Source organism: Dendrobates tinctorius, unplaced genomic scaffold (assembly GCF_039654945.1).
Source record: "Dendrobates tinctorius isolate UK_male_01 unplaced genomic scaffold, ASM3965494v1 ptg000084l, whole genome shotgun sequence".
Lineage (NCBI taxonomy): Eukaryota > Metazoa > Chordata > Amphibia > Anura > Dendrobatidae > Dendrobates > Dendrobates tinctorius.
The window spans coordinates 28,235,269-28,259,958 of record NW_027361752.1 but is presented as its reverse complement, the minus strand read 5'-3'; the positions used below and the strand labels follow the sequence as shown (position 1 = coordinate 28,259,958).

Genomic DNA, 24,690 nt, shown 5'->3' with positions numbered 1-24,690 from the left:
ATCTCAGAATAGGGAGAGCTGTTGCTGCTGCTGATTCTGTAGGGAGAGCATTAGGCAGGGAAGAAGATACAAAAAACTGCTTCTGCTGCTAGCGATTTTGCCTGTACAACACATCAGTTAGTGTGCAGTGCAAGGGAAGGCTATATTTTGGTGCATCAGCTCTGTTGGTTATTAGGCTGCCTTATAAGACTCCCTGATAGCTGCATTGTTGTTTTCACACTGCTGTGCAAACTGCTTTTTTAAAAGCAAAAATACTTTTCATCCTCTTTTTTGCCAAGTTACCAAGCGTTCATTTTTCCACACTTTTGTGTGCAGCAGTCCTGCTTATTAGGCTGCCTGCTGCCATACTTGGGACTGAGAGCATCATTGTCAGCTTGCTAAAATCTCTAGGGAGATTCAAATTCTCCCCAGTCCTATATAGACATTTTATACACCATCCAATTTCAGCCTGTTATATTGAGGTGTAATCTACGCTGGGCCTGAGATAATAGTTCAGTGTCCTCAAGTCTGCAGGGAGATTCAAATTCGCCCCAGTCCTATATAGACATTTTATACACCATCCAATTTCAGCCTGTTATATTGAGGTGTAATCTACGCTGGGCCTGAGATAATAGTTAAGTGACCTCAAGTCTGTAGGGAGATTCGAATTCTCCCCAGTCCTATATAGACATTTTATACACCATCCAATTTCAGCCTGTTATATTGAGGTGTAATCTACACTGGGCCTGAGATATTAGTTCAGTGTCCTCACTTCTGTAGGGAGATTCAAATTCTCCCCAATACTATATACACCTTGTACCTTGTTTTACAGTACCATATTGCTGGTGGTATTTTGGGAACATTTTCCCAAAAATGAGGAAGTGTGTTGGAAGAGGCCGTGGAAGTGGGCGGGGGTTGGCAGCTGGTAATGATGGTGTTGGTGGTGGTGGTGGTGGTGGATCTGCTGGTAGTGGCAAAAGCACAATAGCACCTAATGCAGGAGGTGTTGAGCCTGTGTCATCATCTGGCTCCACAAGGCCTCGAAGGCTCCCTTTTCTGGGAGTCGGTAAACCGCTTTTAAAGCCGAAGCTTCAGGAACAAGTTTTGGCTTATATTGCTGACACAGCCTCCTCTTCTGAACTTTCAAAAAATAAAAGCACTGAGTCGTAATTGGGGGCTCATGGTCAGGAACCACACCTTTCCTTGTGTCCTTTGCCCCTGCCAAAAGTAAAGGATGCAGCAGGCCACACTACAGATTACTCCATGGAGCTCTTTTCACATACCATGCCGGGGTTATCAAGTCAAATTGTGAATTACCCAGTCCAAGAAGAATCTGACATGGAGTGCACTGATGCACAGCCACTGCTAGATTTATCTGCTGGTACATTCACTCAGAGCACTACATTGTCCTTGCAGTGTACTGAGCCAGAATCTGACCCTGATGAAACTCAGGTGCCCTTTCCCGCATACTATACCACCTTACATGGTGACACAGAGGAAGGTGCATATGACATTGAAGAGGAGGTGATGGATGACCCAGTTGTTGACCCAGATTGGCATCCATTGGGGGAAGAGGGTGCCGCTGCCAATAGCTCAGAAGAGGAGGAGGAGCATCCGCAGCAGGCATCAACATTGCAACAGCTGTTATCTGTCAGGCCCGGAGCAGTCCAAAAACGGGTTACAAAAACCAAAAGAGTTGCAGGACAGCTAGGCCAGTCCGTCAAATTAGCAGAGCGTGCAAGGCCTCAAAATGTCTTCCATAGTAGGAAGAGTGCAGTGTGGCACTTTTTTGAACAAAATCCTAATGATCAGGCAAAGGTTATCTGTAAGAAGTGCGCAAAGACCTTTAGCCGAGGGAAAAATCTGAGACATTTGAATACCAGTTGCATGCTTAGACATTTAACCACCATGCACTTGCAAGCGTGGACGGACTACCAAACCTCACGTACCACATGTGCAACTGCTCCCAATGAAGGTAGTCAGCAACGCTACATCATTTCCCCCACTGTAAGCCCACCGGTTGGCACACCACCAGCAGCAAATGTTGAGGTGTCGTTGCCAGGCCAAAGCAGTCAGGGAATCACAATGTTATTGCTACGAAAGACTGAATCTAGGCCATCAGAAAGAACACCAACTCCATCACCATCATCAACCCTCTCTCAGTCCGCCATGTCCACCGCTAGTTCCACCATATGCTGCTCTCAAGTCCAGCTCACCCTACCAGAGACTATGAGTAGGACAAGAAATGAGTACTTACTCATCCTCTCATCTGCGTACACTGGGTTTGAACGCCCACATTGCAAAACTAATCTCGTTAGAGATGATGCCCTACCGGTTGGTTGAAAGCGACGCTTTCCACAAACTCATGACCTACGCAGTACCACGCTATGACCTACCCAGTTGGCATTTCTTTTCTCGCAAAGCCATCCCAGCCCTCCACTTTCATGTGAAAGACGGCATTGTCCATGTACTCAAGCAATCAGTGAGTGGAAAGGTGCACCTCACAACAGATGCATGGTCCAGTAGGCATGGCCAGGGCCATTACATGTCCATCACTGCACACTGGGTTAATGTGGTGGATGCAGGGTCCTCAGGGGACAGCAGCGGTGGGACAGTGCTGCCTAGCCCACAGTATAGGAAACAGTTGGCTGTAGGCGATCGACCCTCCTCCTCCAGAAGCGAAAGCTCGTCCACAGAGCGCAGTCGCACGAGCACTCCATCCACAGCTCCAGTATTGCACACTCGGTGTCCCAATATCGAACAGCTAGTGGTAAGCGTCAGCAGGCTGTGTTAAAGATGATGTGTTTGGGCGACAACAGACATACCGCGGAGGCACTGGCCGACTACTTGCAGCGACAAACTGAGTCATGGCTGGGCAGTCTACATCTTGAGGCAGGCAAGGTAGTTAGTGATAACGGCCGGAATTTTGTGGCAGCCATAGCCCTTTCAAAACTCTCGACACATACCTTGCCTGGCTCACACCTTGAACCTGGTGGTGCAGTGCTTCCTCAATAATTATCTGGAGTTTACAGGCCTGCTCCAGAAGGTCCGAAGATTGTGCTTGCACATCCGCCGGTCGCCCGTACACTCCATTCGTATGCAGAAGCTGCAGCAATTGCTCCAACTTCCCAAGCACCGCCTAATTATCGATGTTGCAACAAGGTGGAACTCCACCCTGCACATGGTTGAGAGGCTGTGAGAAAATAGGCAGGCTGTAATGCATTTGTGGGGGGATACACGGCCCGGCACTTTGATGGCAGACATGGAGTTGTCGGGTGTGCAGTGGTCGAAGCTGAAAGACCTCTGTAAAGTCATTCATTGTTTTGAGGAATGCACACGACTTGTAAGCGCAGTCGACGCCATCATAAGCATGAGCTTCCCACTTATGCGTCTGCTTATGTAAACTTTGACGCACATTAAGGAGCAGGCATCTGCAGCCGAGGAGGTTCAGGAAGAGGAGGCGGGAAGCCTTGATGACAGTTAGCCATTGTCTGCTTCGGCACCTCTCCTGGACGAGGTGGAGCAAGAAGAGGAAGAGGAGGAGGAGGATGATGATGGGGATGATTAATTAGGGGAGGAGGATGCTTCTCGTGGGGCAAGAGAAAATGTTGGCGTGGCAAGGTCTGGTACAGGGTTTGTGTGTGACTGGAGGGATGTGGATTTACCAGAAAGTGCTCCTCCACCCAGCACTCGCAGTGCATCATTGACACCTGGAACATTGGCCCACATGTCAGATTATGCCTTGCAGATCCTAAAAAGGGACCCCCGCATTGCCAAAATGATGAACGATGACGACTACTGGTTGGCCAGCATCCTGGATCCACGCTATAAAGGCAAATTACAAAACATCATGCCACAGGAGAACCTTGACCTTATATTGGCTAATAAACAAGCAACTCTGGTAAATCGGTTGCTTGAGGCATTCCCAGCACACAGCAGCGGTGATGGTTCTCACACGAGCCGTACGGGCCGGGGGCAGCTTGGCAGAGGTGTTCGTGGTGCACACAGCAGAAGTGGCGTTGGAGACAGGGGTTTCATGAGCATGTTGTGGACTGATTTTTCAAGTCCCGCTCACATGACTGGTAATACTGCATCGATTGAAAGTGACAGGAGACAGCAGTTGTCAACTATGGTTACAAACTACTTCTCGTCCCATATCGATGTTCTCCCTCACAGGTCATTCCTCTTTGTCTATTGGGCCTCTAAACTGGACGCCTGGCCTGAGTTGGCACAATATGCCTTACAGGAGCTCGCTTGCCCTGCTGCTAGTGTGCTATCGGAAAGAGTCTTCAGTGCTGCTGGCTCAATCCTGACAGAAAAAAGGACCGTCTGTCGACCCAAAATGTTGATGACCTAACCTTCATTAAAATGAACCATGCATGGGTTTCAAAGGATTTTGTCCCACATTCCCCTGATGACACATAGGTTGCCAGAAAAATGGCTCGCTTTTGTCCTCCTCTTCATCGGACTTCTCTAATTCCTCCATTTGCAGCTGCTGAAAGTCCAAAATCAACATATGCCATTTTTTAAACCTCCCTAACTGGGCTGCCTCTCCCCAATGGCCAGGGTCACCACCTAGTGCACGCAACCAGGCGAGTGCCATTGCCCTGGACAGGTGGGTGGGCCGACGCTTGGGTGCCAGCACTGGCACAGGGTCCCTCATAGTGCAATCAAGTGTCTCTGACAGTGGGGGGTGCACATCTGCTGTCAGACACACCGGCGTACTATGAGGGGCCCAGTGCCAGTACCGTCGCCCACGAATGGGTCCCCCTTGCTTGGGCAGGGCCCCAGGAATTTGCAATATTTACCTCTCCCTGCTCCTCTGCTGTGTAGTCTGGGCTGTCAAATCCTTCCCTGGGACTGCGACTACAAATTTGGTGAACTGATAGATGATGGTTAAGACGTAGCTATGCCCTGTCCTGCTGGCCGGGCTCTAGCTTCAGATGATCAATGGCTTCCATTTCTTATGGACGTCGACTCACAATGAGATGCAGTGGTGGTTTATCATCAACTTTCACAGTTTTCCTACTCACAGACATGTGACATTCCTGCCCACATTTTTAAAAGTGCCCTCTCATGCCAATCCAATAGAATCGCCTACAGCCTGTGGCTTCTGTCTTTTGCACTCCAAAGTTACCTGACAGATCATGATAGGCAGTGAGGACCATGTCTACATCTCTCCCTGTGATCAAAATTTGATGGAGATGAGTAACGGTGATGGGATCAACGGTACTGCAATACAGCAACCCTTTCTTCACAAAGAACTGTTTTCGCTGTCTCCACACACAAAGTAATTGAGGGTCAGCATCGCCTCGGAGAATTCTCCATGGAGTTTTACCCATGATTAGTAACTCCTAAATTTCTGCAATCACTCGACTTTATATCTGCACTTTTATCCATCTCGTTTCCTCTTGCGGAGAGTCTGGACTGTCTTACTGAGACAGAAATATATATGAAGATTTAAAAATACCCCAACAGTGTATACTGGTGTAGGCTTCAAAAACATTTCCTTTTTTCTACTTTTTAGATTGCTGTCTAATCCATACTGAGGCTGTGAGTGTCTTTGTCGTACTCCGGAAATAAACACTGAGATTTTAAATGTTTAAACTATGCTATATATACCTGTTATCCGGTGATACTGTACCCTTTCTCAACTTTCTGCAATCTTGTCGAATCCATACTGTGCCTGAGACCGTCTGAGTCTGCCTCCTGATTACAGATGAGTGATGTTTGAGTGGAACTGTTGGCCAAGTTCAAATTCTCGCTGTTTTGGGCGGTGTTAGATCCGTTCATCGAACTACTACACTTTGATTAAAATTCAGCTGTTCGAGTTTCCATTCGAGAACGTTTCGTTAAACAAAAGCGTATCTTTTTTTCACATTAATAATGGTTTTCAATGATAATAGACAGTTTTAGGGCATAGTAGCGGTGTCTGGTAGCCAGCGGTGTAGTACACCTGTGAAGGAGCTACACCGTGTGTGTTTCTAATAATTTTTTACCGCATATTGTCCTGAAAATCCTTTTGGGCCTAGTAACTGTGTATGCTACTCAGAAGAGGAGCCCACCCGTGAACCGAGCTATGCCGCCTGTTTATGAAAGAACCAGTTTTTGACTGCATTTAAACCACTTAATACTTTGGGACTAGTAACTGTCTATGCTACTCAGCAGAGTTGGCCACCCGTGAACCAAGCTATGCCGCCTGTTTATGTAAGAACTGTGTGCTACTCAGCAGAGGAGCCCAGCTGTTAAGCAAGCTACAACACCTGTGGTTTGGACACTTAATTTTTTCACATTCTTCCGGAATGCCGTTTATGTCTAATTTTGGAATTACGGTTGACCTGCACTTACTGGGAAATGCTTGTTCGCGTGGAAGAATTGTAATCCCAGATCCCCATCACTAACGGGGTTCAGCATGTTATCCGCACCTGTAAGCGATACACGCTGGTCCTTTCATTGTAGCACGCGTGCAAGCCCTGTACATGTAAGGGCATGACAGACCTGTTATTGGCCGATCTCGCATGCTAGAGCCTTGCGTGTCCCTCTAGTAAGCTGGACGCGGACCACGGGGGCATGCCTGAGTCTCGTTCATTAACGGAATTAAGCTTTCAATCTGTCCAGCTTTTTTGTGGATGGCATGGTTGAGGTTGCCCGTGTTGAGTCCAATTAATCCGCAGGCTCCACTCCTGGTGGTGCCCTTTTGGACATTCCTTTAAGGTTCAGCTTTGCAACCATACTGCCCCCGGAAACCAAACACTTTTCCTGACAGTGACAGTCTGGTCAAAGAGCGCGATGACATCACGTCTGTTCGCCCTCTGCCTAAACAGTCCAAGTGCAGAGAGATGGAAGATGGGGATGACGAGGAGTCCAGAGTACAGGGATTCCCTAGCGAGGAGACTTATTTAATTGTTTTAAAGGTTGGGAGCAATTTTTGGGGAGCAAGATACTCTGGAGAATGATATCTGGGGCCCACCATACACTGGAGCATTCCAAAGGTGGACATCAGTCCCTGGAGCAGCATTTACAGGGCCCATTATACACTGGAGCATTAGAAATGGGGCCCATTATATACGGAGCATTATTTGGGCCCATAAGACACTGGAGCTTCATCCATGGGACCAACATATAATGTAGCATTATGTGGAGCTACTCATATACTGTATGGAACATTATATGGGACCAATGATTCTGTATGGAGAAATATATGGGCCTCATTACTCTGTATGGCGCACTATGCGGTGGCCATAATTCTGTATGGAGGAATATACTGTCCGTTTTTGGAGCAATTGGAGAATTTAAAATGGATATCAGTCATGTTATGTAAGAATTGAAGTATTTTTCACTGTACTGTACCGCTATTTCTCTGCCATATCAAAGGATTATAAATTGTGTCATGTGTTAAAGGAGCCCAGTGACACTCTTTGGCCCTGGGCCCACGAAAATCTGGAGCCAGTACTACCCCCCCACCACCTTGGCCAAATAACCCCCAGTTTTCAATGCCTAACTATTATTATAAAGTAAATTAAGGTTGACAAGCTTAAGGAATAAGAATTGATGTTTTTGGCAATAAAATGGGCACTCTAGGTGTGTTTCCTGTCCTCCACTCACTGCAGACTTTTCTTCACCATTGACTTACATTGGGTTTCGTGTTTTAGTTGGACTTAGACTTTTCACAATAATCGGCCGATTTCGTTCGACCCGACTTTTGCGAAAATTGGGTTTCGTGAAACCCGACTCGACCCGAAAAAAGGCAAAGTCGCTCATCTCTAATCATCAATTTAGCGGTAGTAGGCCAGGGGCCTGATGGGGCATGAGCACAAAAAGTCGATTTCAAGCTTGGCCATGAAAAGATTTGCATACTGTGGAGCCTTTTTACTTCCCATAGCTGTGCCAGTCTCCTGTAGATAGATCTTTGTTGTGAGCTCATTTTCTCGTTCACCTTTGATGTCCGATGAACTCCCTCTGTTGGTGAAAGGAGGTATTGAAACTGATTTGGATGGGAGAAACCTGTCACCTGAACAGGTGGATTGAGATTGGACATCCGGAATCTCTGAGTGGATATAAGGCAGCCGACGCCCTGTAGGGTTGCTGGTGATTTCTCTGCTCTGAGCTCTGGCCTCCAGTTCAGTTCCTGTCTTCTAAAGCTAAGTTTTGCTCTGTTATTGTTCCATGAAATTTTGTCTGATTTGCTTAGTTTTGTGTTCTGCCAGCCCCGGCTGGGGCTCTGCTGAATTTCCATTTTTGTCCCTGATCGGTTAAATCTCTTTTGCTCTGTCTTCAGAATATATCGGAGTCCTGATATAGGGATTTTGAAGTCTAGTGACTTCAGGGCCGTTTTTCCTATCAGACGTGTTGGGACATTTTTGGTAGGGTTTTTGCAGATTGCAGCCAGCATCTTTTCTGTCCTTTCCTATCTAGTTAGTTGGGCCCCATCGTTTGCTCTGCCTGTCTTTCTGTCTGTGTTTGTGTTTTCATCTGTTTTCACCGACAATACATGTTGGGGGCTGTCTATTGCTTTGGGGCAGTTTAGATTTCCCCTTTCTTTATTTAGGTTTATTTAGTTCTCCGGCTGTGAAGAGGAGTCTAGGACCACCGTAGGAACGCTCCACGGCTACTGTTAGTTGTTGTGAATAGGATCAGGGGTCTGCAATCCGCTAGCTACCAACCTCTCCGGTTTTCTGGACTTAGCTTGCGTTTTTGTTTTTTCCTCCTCCGGTGACTCATTCATAACAGATCTGGTTGTCAAATTCAAAGTAATTGTGGGTGAGGATGAATTTTATAAGTTTCAGCACAGCATCAGCATCAGTCCCTGTGTTTTCCATGAAGAATTTGCAGGCATTTAATCCATCTTGGTGTGGGATATTAGAGTACAAAGATTCCACATCCATGGTGGCCAGGATGGTTCCTTCTGGTAGAGGACCTATTGCTGCTAGTTTATTCAATAGGTCAGTTGTGTCCTGAAAGTAGCTAGGTGTATCCTTCACCAGTGGTTTAAGAATACCCTATACCCATCCAGATACCTGCTCAGTGAGGGTGCCCACACATGAAATAATTGGTCTTCCTGGATTTCCAGATTTGTGGATTTTGGGAAGCATGTAGAATGTCTCTATTCTTGGACTCTGTGGTATCAGGTCATCACTGGCTCTTATGGACTGGTCAGGCAGACAAGATACCAACTTGTTTAGTTCTTTGTAATAGTACTGTGTAGGATCCGACTCCAATTTTCTATAGTAGCGTGTGTCCACAAGTTGCCTGTTTGCTTCCTTCATGTAGTCTGACGAATTCATCATGACTATTGCACCTCCCTTGTCAGCAGGTTTAATGATGATTTATTTGTTGGTTTTTAAAGACCGTATGGCCTTTCTCTCCTGGGCACTGATGTTGGATGCTTGTCTCCTGTTAGTGTCTATGATTTTGGATATTGAAAACCAAATCACAAGAGCCACCAGAAAGTCAAGGAATCACCTGCTACATTACAAAGCTAAAGAAGAAAATAACTGGGTGCCTCTAGTAGTCACCTACAACCCAAAACTGGAAGTGCTAAGGGGAGCTGCACGGAAATTACAACCTTTACTACAAAAAGATGCCCGATTACAATCCATTTTTCCAGACCCCCCACTACTGTGCTTTAGGCAGCCCCCAAATCTAAGAAGCATCATTGTCAGAAGCTCCCTGTCCTCTCCAACAGCTGCAGGAACCTTTCCTTGCAACCAGAAAAAATGTAAACCCTGTCCATCTATAATGACCACGGACAAGATAAAGATCCCCAATTCACATCAGGACTACAAGATCCCAGGTACTTTCAGCTGCATTACATCTAATGTGGTGTACTTAATTATTTGTACTAAATGTCCAACTGGGGGTCTGTATGTGGGGGAGACAGGGCAAAAGCTTAGAACAAGGATGAATGCTCATCGTCACACAATAAGATAAAAAAGAATTGATCTACCTGTGGCAAAACATTTTTGTATGCTGGACCACAACACCAGGGATATGAAATTCCTGGTATTGAAAGGTAACTTCACATCTCAGAGAGAGAGAAGAGTCTGTGAGTATAAATTTATGACGACCTTTGACACTCAATGCTGGAATGAATGTGTCGCATGGATTTATGTCTTTTTACATCAGTTAAGGAATTTGCTCCTAAGACCTTGTGGGGGCATCACAATTATCACAACACATTAGGAGACCCCAATCAGAGGGCAATAAAACATCCAGACTACTTATCTATGAACTGGTCCAATATTTATGTTTCTCCCTCTCCCATAATCATAATTCTGCTTCACGTCACTTGTCTCATCTATTGCATTTTTTCTGTGCTGTATTGTGCAGAAATATGCGACTCTTCAGATTTTGTATTATACTATGACTGATGAAGAGACCTGAGTAGTCTCGAAGGCTTGCAATGTGTTACCATCTTTTCAGTTAGCCATTAAAAGGTATCAACCACTGAAGACTCTCAATTCTGAAAATTTGTTTGTCAATGGGAATTCAAGGCATGTCACAAACATTTTTTTGGATTTGCATTGTGAAAAATTGGGAGTCTTTAATGGGGTTTTCCAGTTGAAATAAGTCACCTAAGTCATCAGTCATCAGTAAGTGATAACTGGCTGATCGGATCGATGAGGGTCACTCAACGACTGGTAGATCAGGGAATTTTTTCCCCAATAGGAAACTTTTATGCCAGTTACACAATGGTGTGGAAGGTTGGCTGCGAGACCACAGATCCATTTATTCTCCATGAGGCTACAATCAAGGCAGCCACATTGGAAAATAATGCATATGCTCAACTGCTGCTCCATTCAAACAGGAATATAAGTACCCAAATCTGCTGATCAGTGTGGGTCCCAGTGGTGTGACCACCACCGATCAACATGTTATCACTTATTCATATGTTATGTATTAACATGTTTCCATTTTAACCTGAGAACCCCTGTAATAGTTAATTCAAAGAAAAGTACAGGTGGCCTCTTCTCTACTGTTCCATAGTTGTTGCCTATGGTTCAGTGCTGAACATAACTAATACTTATACAGTACAGACCAAAAGTTTGGACACACCTTCTCATTCAAAGAGTTTTCTTTATTTTCATGACTATAAAAATTGTAGATTCATTCTGAAGGCATCAAAACTATGAATTAACACATGTGGAATTATATAATTAACAAAAAAGTGTGAAACAACTGAAAATATGTCTTATATTCTAGGTTCTTCAAAGTTGCCACCTTTTGCTTTGATTACTGCTTTGCACACTCATGGCATTCTCTTGATGATCTTCAAGAGGTAGTCACCGGACATGGTTTAATAAGTGGGATTTCTTGCCTTATAAATAGGGCTGGGACCATCAGTTGTGTTGTGCAGAAGTCTGGTGGATACACAGCTGATAGTTCTACTGAATAGACTGTTAGAATTTGTATTATGGCAAGAAAAAGGCAGCTAAGTAAAGAAAAATGAGTGGCCATCATTACTTTAAGAAATGAAGGTCAGTCAGTCCGAAAAATTGGGAAAACTTTGAAAGTGTCCCCAAGTGCAGTGGCAAAAACCATCAAGCGCTACAAAGAAACTGGCTCACATGAGGACCGGCCCAGGAAAGGAAGACCAAGAGTCACCTCTGCTGCGGAGGATAAGTTCATCTGAGTCACCAGCCTCAGAAATCGCAGCTCAGATTAGAGACCAGGTCAATGCCACACAGAGTTCTAGCAGCAGACACATCTCTACAACAACTGTTAAGAGGAGACTTTGTGCAGCAGGCCTTCATGGTAAAATAGCTGCTAGGAAACCACTGCTAAGGACAGGCAACAAGCAGAAAAGACTTGTTTTGGCTAAAGAACACAAGGAATGGACATTAGACCAGTGGAAATCTGTGCTTTGGTCTGATGAGTCCAAATTTGAGATCTTTGGTTCCAACCACTGTGTCTTTGTGCGACGCAGAAGAGGTGAACGGATGGACTCTACAAACCTGGTTCCCACCGTAAGCATGGAGAAGGAGGAGTGATGGTGTGGGGGTGCTTTGCTGGTGACATTGTTGGGGATTTATTCAAAATTGAAGGCATACGGAACCAGCATGGCTACCTCAGCATCTTGCAGCGGCATGCTATTCCATCCGGTTTGCGTTTAGTTGGACCATCATTTATTTTTCAACAGGACAATGACCCCAAACACACCTCCAGGCTGTGTAAGGGCTATTTGACCAAGAAGGAGAGTGATGGGGTGCTACGCCAGATGACCTGGCCTCCACAGTCACCAAACCTGAACCCAATCGAGATGGTTTGGGGTGAGCTGGACCGCAGAGTGAAGGCAAAAGGGCCTCCGGTGACTACCTCTTGAAGCTCATCAAGAGAATGCCAAGAGTGTCCAAAGCAGTAATCAAAGCAAAAGGTGGCTACTTTGAAGAACCTAGAATATAAGACATATTTCAGTTGTTTCACACTTTTTGTTAATTATATAATTCCACATGTGTTAATTCACAGTTTTGAAGCCTTCAGAGTGAATCTACAATTTTCATAGTCATGAAAATAAAGAAAACTCTTTGAATGAGAAGGTGTGTCCAAACGTTTGACTGTACTGTAGTCTACTATAAAAGCAATTTCAGCACTTGTCCCCATGTTATTCAATGAGGCCTTGCACATGGCCGTGCATGATTCCCCTCTGATCGGATATCGCTCGGCCGTTCAAGTCTTTGGGTCTGTGGAAAACATCGAACCGCACTAGGATGACATCGGAGTTTGGTACGATTTCAGACATAGTGAATGGAGAAGATAGATAATGTTTTTTTCTCTCTCTACCTCCCAGAAAATCAGATCATACCCTGGTCACCCTTTGATTAAACTCTGATCACAATCGGACCAATTTTCTTGGATGAGAGGAAAAATGTTCACGTGACCCTATGTAGTTGGTCCGAAGTGTCAATCTTCAGAAGCGCACCGCCAGCAACAATGCAAGAACCTTGCGGTGATGGAGCAGTGTGCTCTTGAAGGCTAATATTGAGAACACCTCTTTAAAGCCTCGATAGCAGCCTTTACAACAAGCATGTCTGGTTTACTTGCAACATTTTTTTATATTACTTACATTGTTGTGATGGCTTGTGAGTGATTATTATTTTGGGGACAGAATTTCATTAGCATGTACTGCAGTATGAGTTTTAGGCTCGTTGCTCGGCATCACTATTACACCTGCCTATTTATAAATATTACTGCTACTGGTGGCATAATATTAGGAACTCTCAATGCCGAAATATTTTATGTTCATGTTATTTAGCAGTTTCCATGGCAACAATACTGCGCAGGCAGTGCATGTGTCACCGGAATACGACTTGATGCCACATAAGCTCTCTGAAATATTGTTTTGTAAAACTGAAACACATCTGTGAGCCTAACTCGTCAATATATTAAGAAGAACAGCCACGTACGTACTTTTGTCCTTAAGTGTATGATCAAAGGCAAAATCTGAAGTGTGAATGTGACACCTAATGACTAGATAAAAAGGAGCGGAATAAACAGCGAGCGGGAGGACTATACTGTATGGTCTCCTACTCAAGCTAAAAATTACACATCATGCAAGGAAAAGGTAAATTTGCTCATCTGCCAAGCAGCACTGTGGCATGAAACTTTGTGGTATTCTAGAAATAATTAGAAAGTGATCCTTGCCAAGTATAATTACGTACTCGTAGATAACTCCACAGCATATCCGGCATTACTAGGAATGATAATGTATGCTTCTAATTTGACCTTCAAGCTGCCCCCATGAGATTTTCAATTATTTCTAAAACTTGATTATAGTGTTATTTTCTCAGGATTAGTGAGCTACTGATATGGATTGCCTTACCTTTCCGATGGGCTTGCTTAGCTTGTACTGAGTGGTGCAAAGCACTAAATCTGACACCAGGTTTTCGCTGCCCCCATAAGGTAACGACAGAGATTTTGATTCCTGCAATGTGCCACTTACCGGGCTGCTTGCAGCAATTTTCATAAATGTACTGTTTCATCTGCTGCAGATCAAGCAGTTCTCTGAATGCTCTGTATAACCCTGCCCACACCGCTGATTGGCAGCTTTCATTGAGAACTGTGCATAGGCAGAAAGAATATGGAGGAATACACAGCAGCAGCTTTACCAGTCCTCTAATGGTAATCTCATGCTGATAATACTGTGATTTTTATCAAAACTGCAGCACGCAGTCCAGTAAGTGACACAGCGCTGTCTCGACCCCTACATTATACTGATCTCCGATTAGATGTTAAAAAAAACTAATAACAGAATCTCTTTAAGAAATCAATGATTTTGTGATATGCAGTAGGGAGTTGTTTATGCTCTAAGTGTTTGCATGCAGCCATTTAGTGGTTGTGATATGAATTGCAGCCTGTCAAGGCTTTTTCTATACTGGAGTAAAGAATTATTTTGCATTATGAAAAATAAGGCCTTATTAAAATTTGCAGAAAAAATAAAGGTAGACACATCAGTAACTCCTGATGCTAAATGAGGAGTCAAGCATTTGCTGATTCTTTGCCCTGAACATTACCCTCAACAGTCCTCTGTATCTTATTTTAAAATGAGAAGGACAAAAATCATTCAATGTCATTCCGAATCAGTAGGTGTAAAAAAAAGTTATGCGAACCACCAAATATATAGTGCAGGAAAGTTTACTTATACCCTATATCAATGCCTTGAAATTAGGCATAATTCTAATTTGCAAGCTTTGATCAATTTTCCACAAGAATTTGATTTATGGAAAATAAATACACAACAAATCACAATAATTTAGAGCCACTAATTGATCAGAAGAGTTTTCCTAGAACAGGATTCAATTCATTTTGAGCTTATGTAAACACAGCCTTAAAAAATGTGCAAATGACCTCAACCTATCTGGTTAAAGAAAACGGATTGTAACCAGAGGTAGCCAATATTATTCTAAGGGTGGTGTTTTGGCCTAAGATTGGACTATTACAACAAGTGAGTGAGCAAAAACAAAAAATATTTCTACCACTTTGTGAGGTAAACAGATGTCTTTAAATTTTTGGATTATGGAGATCTTTCTTTTTGCTTTTAAAAGAACAATTATGGTTGATGATCTCACAATGTAGTAAGCACACTTTCTGTGACACATAAGCCTTTGTTTCAGAATTCTGGATTAATAGCAAAATCAGCACTAAGGGGTTTAATATTGCTCTCCTAGTTTGCATTCTATGAATAATAAAAAAGAAGTGTTTATGGTGCTGCAGTGTATCTCAGATCACTTAATTTAGTCACACTGAATGACTATGCAGCCACAGCATGCTCCTCTATATCACTTGAATCTTTGGATTCATGTTCACAGACTGAGATTATCGTCATTTTCCATGTGATTTACCACTAAAGTAATACTCGACAAACAAACTAGGCCATTTTTTCCCCAAGTGGAATGAACTGTGCTCTCTGACCTTCTATCCCCACACAGTACATACATAAAATGGCATACTTTGGCAGGTCCCACAACTTTTATATTGGATTTACTCCCCCTTTCCTCTCCATGATTGGCTGCGAGGACCATGTGATCTGAAAGCTGCCAAGCACTAAGTGACAGTCTGTCTGATGTCAGAAGCCCTCTCTTTGAGTCTTCGGCATTGTGTTAAGGGCATTTTTTTGTGATCCTCCTGCATCAAATTGCTTAATATTCATATTCACGGGGACCAGCGAATTTCAGAAAATTGAACTCAAAGACGATCTTCCCCAGATCAATCTGCTCATCTATAGTAAATACTCGGTAATTAGTATATTCTTAAAATACAATAAATATGCTTGGGGATAAGAGATTCAATACTGTGATGGTGCAAGAGACTGAGATTGCCAACTGTTAAGGGGCACAAAAAACTTGTCTCGCTTTTGGCACTGGCAACTCAAGCTACATAACTGATTTGTCTGATAATGTTAATTTAACAAAGATGCTCAGTGGAATTATGAATATCAGAGGCATATGTGCTATTTTTTAAGATCTATGTGAAATGTGTACCATGGATACCACCTACCATGTGCAAAATATAATTCAATGGTTACCTTTTCTGGCTGACAGAATTATGGGATCCTTTCGGGATCAAAGACAGAGTTCAACTACTACCTCTACACCTACTGAAGTTACACCCCTGTCAATGCTTCATATATAGTGTGTAAGATACAATACAGAAGTGATCCCCAACCTTTCTGACCTACAGAGCAATCTTCAGCTCTGAGAGACGGTCGCGAGCAGCATCCAGCTCCTTCCCCCCTCACAGTAGTGGCAACCAGAGCCCCATTACAGGTATAATGATAATCAAAGCTTTTCCACAGAAATCACCCCAAAGCAGTATAACAAGATCCAGAGGTCCCCACAATTCCCCTATTCCCCTAGACCTGGAGCTAATTCACCATGTTGGCAGACAACCACGAGCCACAATTCATGGGACCGCGAGTCACATGTGGCTCCCGAGCTACAGGTTGGGGACCCCTGCAGTACAGAATGTTAACTATAAACTAAAAGTCAAACCTGAAGAACATAGAAGTAAACAACCAGTAATTATTTTGGATTTGAATTTAGTTCTGCACTTGGCTAATAATAATGTTATAATAAATATAATTTAATTAGGAAATATTTTATTCAGCCTTATTATTACATTATTATCACTTCAGTCAGTTGTATTCACTTAAAGACTAATTAATTCTGGAAATAAAGTTCAATAACTCAATTCCTTGGAATGTTCACTCTTAGGAAACCAGTATACTTAACTAATTACCAGAATTCGCAACATTATCCCATCACTTCATTGGTCTCTTTGTCAGTTGCATGGTATAGCAGAGGATGCTCATGGTTCATTTTATGTATCAACTCCGTAATGTCTGAGCGCTTGCATTAAATTCAATAGTAAAATGAAATTCACATTTCTGTAATTGTCATAGAACGCACTGAATATTAATGTAATGCCTGGGTGAGGCGAGATTCCTAGAGTGGACCCTCTGGGTCACAGTACCGAACCCCCCTGGGTGAGCTAACCAGATGAAACTGACCCCTATACAGGGATTGTTAGGGGCAGGCCCAGGGGGCACAAGTACCTCGACAGCCGGTACCAAGAGGGCGGCTTGTAGGGAGGTGAAATGCCATAAAAAGGAAAAAGTAATTCAGGGCTGGAGCACTCAGGGGAAGGAAAGGAGGTACCCTACAGAACGCAGACAGACTGGGACAGGAGAAGAGTGGATGCCGGAGGAGGAGGTCCAGGGCCTGAGGGGCAATGGAAGCAGGAGATCATCAGGGAGGGATGGAGAGGATTGAAGCTGTAGGAGACACAGGGAGAGAAAGAGAGTCACTACAAAGTGGCGGGGTACAGGGATGACACGCAGAAGGGGACCGAGCAACTAGAGAACGGGTAGCCACGGAAAGGATGAGGGTACAGGTAATAGGTGCCTAAGCACTGGTACTGAGAGATACTCAATAATCAGGTGCCTCCACTAAGGGAGGGCGGCCTGATATACCTGTCAGCGCTACTCCACTGGCCAGATGGAGCTTCTGCTAGTCTACACTGTTAGTTTCCACTCAGCCTATTTACCAGTCCTATACATTATGGAGAAATGCACTGAGTCATCTTAAACCAGGTTCAGACACTTGAATCCTAGACACGTTTTTAGAAAAGATCTCAATTCACGTCGCTAAGTCTGAAAAATGTTGATTGCATTCCATATCTGTAATTTCATTTGAATTTCATTCTGGTCTTAGGAGACTAGTGATAAACCTATGTAGTAGCTGCTATCTATGTACACATGCTCATACAGGGGTGGCTGTCAATCATTGAGAGCCACCACTCTCTGGACTCCAATCTCCAGAATGAGCAGAGTTTTAACCTGTCTTGTTTGATAAGGCTATTAAATGCAGGACACTGATCATAACGACACTGATGTGTCATGATCTGACAGTTTTAAATTGCACTGGGTGAACTTTTTTTACTTTGGAAAGTTCCAAGGTGTCTTGACTGTCCCCGGTGGTGGTTAGTGGTATTGCACTTTAGGTTTTTGTGCACGTAATTATGTATCAGGTGTGACACCCTATAAAGGTGTGCTGGGGGTGTGCAATCACTGCCTGTGATATTGTGAGATTGTGTTCACTCTGAGTTTGAGAGCCTGGTGGAAGGATGGAGCTGGAGAGGAGTCCTGTGCAGCTTAGCCAGGGGGGACGTGTTTCAGCTATGGTGTCTGGACGAAGGGCTGGCATGGCGTGGTGGGGTTTCAGTGATGGTGTCGGCGGGAAGTGTCTGCATGGACTGGTGGAGTGGCGACTATGGAGAGTGGCACTCACCATGTGGGACTTGGCTGCTGAGCTGGACTCAAGCATTTTTGACTTCATGGCAGAAGCTGGACTCATCTTGGGGACTGTGTTACTAAGCAGCAGCAAATGGTGGTGGACTCTGCTCCAAGGCTGCACTAAGGTGAAGGATCCTGTTATGGTGATGGATCCAGGTGGAGGAGAAGATGCACGCAGGTGGTGGGCTCTGTTGCTAGGAGCGCACGCAACAGAGCAAAGCTAAGTGGTGTTCCCCCTGTATTGTCTCTTTCCTCATGTGTGTTATTAGTGCAGTGGTGGGATTAGTCTCCGCATCGACCCATTCCCTAGTGAGGGTTTAGGGTCAGGGCGAGCAAGGGGTTAAGGTTCGCGTGCGGCGACAGGTGCGGAGCCTGTATAGGGAATGTTAGGAGTGCAGGGACACGGGCTCAGGGGAGCTTAGGAGGTCTCCACGTCCCCCATTCCCTATCGCAGGGCCCACCATTGTTAAAGTTACCCAGGTTCCCCCTTTATTATTTGATTATTGTATAACGTGTAATACCTAAATTCGCCAGGTGGAGGCGGCGTATCCACCTGCACGTTTTATTATTTAAATGCGCCCCACTGGAGGCGGTGTATCCAGGGTCACGTGTGTTATGGGTTCACCTTGCGGTAACCGCTGTGTGCCCAGAGACACGTGACCATGACATGATGTAGTTAAAACATATGTTTTAGCTAGAAACCATGGGCTCAAGCTCCTACCACTCTCCGTTCAGTAGGTCAAGTCAATTTAGGCTTGTACCATACAGAACAATGGAGGCAAGAATGGGTCACCAGTATTATGGTGCTGGTTGATAAAATTATGCCATGAAGAATAATCCTTTGAAGTAGCCATTTTGGTCTTTCTAGAACATTTGAGGCTCTATTTCTTCTTAGGAGCACTTGGTGCATTAATCCCTTTTTGGGAAGCGTCAGTAAGCCTACATTATTACTATTTGTGGGTCACTCAGTAGCATTATTACTTCTAAATGTAGACTTAGGGGGCATTATCACTCTTTGAGGGACACTTTGAGAGCTTCATTATGTGTTAAGGGGTTATTCAGACAATGTTACCTGTTATGGGGGCACTTAGGGCATTATTACTTTAGAAACGGGCTCTTGTAGCTTTATTACATTACAAGGGGGCTATTTTTAATAGGGATATTTTTAAAAAATTTAAAGTCTGATAGCCTCTCACGGTTTAACAAAATTCGGTAAGGTGAGTAGCATGGTGAGTATAAAGCATATTTTGGGTCTTTTACATCTTTTATATACTATGTTCTGGTGCATATCTGGGCTATATGTTGCTCACTGGCCAGATCCGGCCCTATGGCTGTTCCAGTCCAGTCTGCGGACTGAGACAGCTGAAGGGCTGAAAACATTGGCCCACGGGTGGCACCACATGGCCACCCTTCCCTTCCCTTCCTACTCATGTATGAATGTGGGTGACCTGTGTGTTTGTCTGTATATAGATGGGCAATGTGGGGGCTCATATAGTATTTAGAGGGACTGTGTACAGGGGATCTCTAGCTGTATTATAGGGGTGTGCCATATGTGGATTTATACTGTATATAGGGTCTGTGTGGGGGCTCATGCAATATTTATATGACCTGTATGTGGGCTCATACAGTATATAAGAGGGCCGTGTGGGTTCCTACTGTATACAGGGCTGTGTGTGGTCTCATACTATATTTATGGGGCTGTGTGTGGACTCATGATATATAGAGGGGTGTCAGCACACTTAACTCGGAACAAAATTAAGTAATACTTTTAATATAAATTAATAATTATAATTAATATGTTAATAACTTAAGCCTATTGATTGGACCCTCCACAAAAGTCATGATCTCTCTTGCAGCCCCTCTGAAAAATGAATTGTTTACCCAATCTCTGGGGTCTCAAGAGCATAATAAGGGACAATCAAATCATGACGAATAACTTCTCTGCGAATGGAATTTCCAGGGAAAATCCGCACAAACTGGCAAAATTCAAAGTTTTCCCGATTCGCTCATCTCTACGGAAAACCGATTTAAACCTTTCTTATCTTCAATGGAAGATTTCAGCTGCCTAGTAAATGAAAATCCCCTGTTGACATAATAGGCAGAGCGCCGCAAGAGCACAATTATAATAATATTATGTAACAATTATTTCTCACCATTCACAATGACAAAGATATCTCGGAAATCAATTTCTCCTCTAACCTCCACTCGCCCCTCACATCTGTAAATGCCTTCATCTCTTTTACTGATGTTCATAATCTGTAGATTATTGTTTGCCAACATTGCAAATCGACCTGAAAGAGAGGAAGAAGCAAACAAGGGTCAGGAAGAGATGAACTGAAGGAAGACGCGAGGCTGCTGATACAGATTTCTAAACAGTTTTGCTCTAACACTATCAGACACTTCATGAAAAATGCATTGCCCAATTTGAAAGTAAAATGTAATTTTCAAAGTTTAATATTTTTCGTCTGCGCCAAGAAAGACAACAATGTACGCTGGGAAAAAAAAAGCAATATTTTACCAATATTATTACACCGTAGTTTGTTGAACCGATGAAGAAAGAATCTGTTTTTTCACAACAATGGTTATAAGGTCATGATTAACAGACATTATTATAGTTCTTCACATATAATAACCCTGTCGCCGATAAATGATGGCAGTAATCAAACCGCAAAATCATTTCTTGTACTGGCAAAATAATAAAGGAAAATATGATATTGATGAGGAATTTTTTTTCGTTTTTAAATTTATGCAAAATAATATTTTTTTCACTTTTATCCTCACTCCTCCTTTCCCCTTGTCTATTCATAGAGTACAGTATAATAGGATGTATAACCTGAAACCTCGCTGTGTGGCCAGACCATCAGGTTTTATCCAAGATGCATTGGAGCTGCATTTCAGAATGGAAAATGAGCGTCAGCAGTCAAATGAGAGAATTAAAAGGGCTCATAAGTGGAGAAAGAAGCTTCTGTGTCTGATAAGATACAGAGTGGGTATAAAAAGTTGACCCACCCCATTAAAAACACAAGGTTTTTGTCATAATCTGTACAAATGCAGTGGGAAACAAACTATTACTTTGAAGGGGAAAAATAAAAATAACCAAACTAAAATAATGACATTGTAAACGTGTGAACTCCCTCTAATGGATGGGAAAGTGGCTGTGTTCAGAATTCAGCCAATCACATTTACAATAATGTTACATAGTAGTCAGTACACAGATGCCATTGTTTACAGCAATAACACTGGTCAACAGCATTTTTGGTGCCAAAGATATTTCATCGAATTTAGGGTATTTTTGGGGTGCTGATTCTGAATATGTCATCAGTTTTGCCAGATTGGCTCAAGTTTTTGAGATTTTTGGTATCTTATTTATAGCACTTGTTGGTAAATGCGACGCATCATCTCATTAATTTCTTTGGATTAGTACTTGAACTGAGCAGTTCTCAATATAGTTTTGTGTTAATTAGTGTTCTAAAAGTTTGTTCATAGCTTGATTTTTGCACTAACTTTATGTTGTTGTCTGTTTTCCAGTGAAAAGCATGACCTCATCAAGAAGAAGTTGTCTTAACGATCCAGACTCATTCTGTTACATTTGTGGTGAATACACACTGCCAAAACATAGAAGAAACATAACAGACTTCGTAAAAAAAGTGTATTTTGCCTATTTTGGGGTTATGCTTGGGGACCAAGACAAGTTTTGGGCACCACACATAGTGTGCAAAGCATGTATCGAATTATTACGAAAATGGAGCAAAGGACAAAGAAAAAGCTTCAAATTTGGTGTTCCAATGGTGTGGAGAGAGCCAAAAAATCATCATGATGACTGTTATTTATGGTAAACACAGGTACAGGCACATCTTCACAATGAGGGACAGGCCTTCTTGCAGATTCCATGTTACTCCCATTTTCGTTTCTTATGCTTATTGAATCCTTGCACTTGCACTGCACAGAAATAACAGTCATCATGATGATTTTTTGGCTCTCTCCACACCATTGGAACACCAAATTTGAAGCTTTTTCTTTGTCCTTTGCTCCATTTTCGTAATAATTCGATACATGCTTTGCACACTATGTGTGGTGCCCAAAACTTGTCTTGGTCCCCAAGCATAACCCCAAAATAGGCAAAATACACTTTTTTTACGAAGTCTGTTATGTTTCTTCTATGTTTTGGCAGTGTATATTCACCACAAATGTAACAGAATGAGTCTGGATCGTTAAGACAACTTCTTCATGATGAGTTCATGCTTTTCACTGGAAAACAGACAACAACATAAAGTTAGTGCAAAAATCAAGCTATGAACAAACTTTTAGAACACTAATTAACACAAAACTATATTGAGAACTGCTCAGTTCAAGTACTAATCCAAAGAAATTAATGAGATGATGCGTCGCATTTACCAACAAGTGCTATAAATAAGATACCAAAAATCTCAAAAACTTGAGCCAATCTGGCAAAACTGATGACATATTCAGAATCAGCACCCCAAAAATACCCCAAATTCATTAAAATATTTTGGACACCAGAAAAAAAATTTTTTTTCGTTGACCTGTGTAATGATTGACCTTATATAAAGTTAAGCTGTTGCAGTAGGATTTTCATGCCATTTTCTTTGCTGCATTTCGCAACAAAAGCCATGGTCTGTAAACAGTTTATAACATAGCAAAATAATCTCATTGTTTACAGTTTTCAGTCAGTAGAAGGGTGCAAAAATTTACAAGACATTTGCAATACCATGGAATATTCTGAAGGTGTCATCAAGAAATGGCTAAAATTTAGCACAACAGTGAATTATCTAGAATAAAATGTCCTCTAAAAAATTGTGAAAAATGGTCCAAGATGCCTAGTGCAACATTAAAGAAGCTGCAGAAATGTCTGCCTAGCACTGAAGATACCAAGTGCAACATTAAAGGAGCTGCAGAAATGTCTGCCAAGCACTGAAGATGCCTAGTGCAACATGAAAGAAGCTGCAGAAATGTCTGCCAAGCACTGGTTGTGTATTGCATGTGAAAAGAATTTCCCGTTTTTCTCATATGTCATATGTGGGGTACAGTGGCAAGATGAAAGCCCTTTCTTACAAGGAAAAACAAGGTGGAGGAAAGTATGAACCGTCTCAAATATCAGTCAAGTTTACATCAACACCTTCAGGTTTCTGCTAAAAAGCTGAAGATGAAGAGGAATTTAGCCTTTCATCATGACAATTACCCTAAGCATACATCCAAACTCGACAAAAAAGTGACTCGCCAGAAGAAGATCAAAATTTTGGAATGACCCAGCAAGAGCCCAGAGCTGAATACTAATGAAAATATTTGGGTGATTTGAGGAGGGCGCTGTACACAGAAGATGTCCCCACAATATGACAAATTTGGAGCATACTGTAAGGAAAAGTGGGCAAAGATTGCCAATTATATATGTGCCATGGTGATAGACTCCTAACGATAAAGACTAAAAGGTATCATAAATTCATAAGCAACTTCAAAAAATCATTAGTTAAAGGGTGTGCTTATATATGCAACCACAGAATTTTATTTCTTTACTTTTTTTCTACTTAAAGTATTTTTTAAATTCTACCGATTATGGATGACATTGAAGGTAGAAAAAATTCTGAAATTATTCTTCTTGGTGTGATTTATCTCCTTGACAAAACACTGGCATTTTAACAGGGGTGTGTGAATTTTTCTTATCCACTATATAATAAAGTTTAACCCTCCGTCAGGCGCAATAGATCTGACAGGCACACAGTAATTAGTTTCACTTCTCTCTCCTTGCCCACTTATCAGAAAACCCCACCCCTCCTAGTTATCTCCTGACTCTACAGGCTCTGTGAAACCTGATATCACAGGACTCAGCAGACCTTCTAGTGAGCAGATATCAACACTTTGGCTTCTCAGGCACATTGCGCCTGATTTCAACACAAATTGAAAGGTTAGTATTTTCTTTTTTTATTCATCACGATTGTGTATTTAGCTTGTTTTATGAAGGATTAATGCTAAGTTAGTGTACATAAGTACTGTTTTCTTAGACAAAAGGAGGGTGGCTTCTAAGGCACATTGCGCCCTAACACATACTCTTTCTCTCTTGCTTCAAATTTTCTGCTGCAATGGCCAGAAAACAGTATGATTCATCTAAACCCCTTCATTTAGAAGAAATGAAGATTTTTTTGTTAGAAGATGATGAGGAAGAACCAGCAGTAACTGAGGATTTAGAGGAATCTAGTGACATTTCATCTGAAGATGAGGTAGCAGAATGTAACACTGATTCTGGAACAGAGCAGGATGGTGATGACACTGATACAGAGGAAACAGACACAGATCTAGCTTATTATTTGGGCAAGGATAAAAATACAAAGTGGAACAAAAAGGCACCCAAGAACAAACAGCGCAGAGAATCCCACAATATTATTACACACCTTCCTCGAGTTATTGGA

General features: G+C 42.8%; 1 protein-coding gene across 7 annotated transcripts in view; it reads right to left on the bottom strand.

Moving 5' to 3' along the window:
* The window catches only part of NCAM2 (neural cell adhesion molecule 2), a 588,464-nt gene that overhangs the window by 235,579 nt on the left and 328,195 nt on the right, over positions 1-24,690 (bottom strand). For all 7 annotated transcript variants that reach the window (XR_012233936.1, XM_073584499.1, XM_073584500.1 and 4 more), the window contains one exon: positions 20,422-20,559. Coding sequence is in view for 6 of the 7 variants with exons in the window: in XM_073584499.1 (XP_073440600.1) it covers positions 20,422-20,559 (138 nt within the window). In the remaining variant the exon portion in view is untranslated. The remainder of the gene's footprint in view (positions 1-20,421; positions 20,560-24,690) is intronic.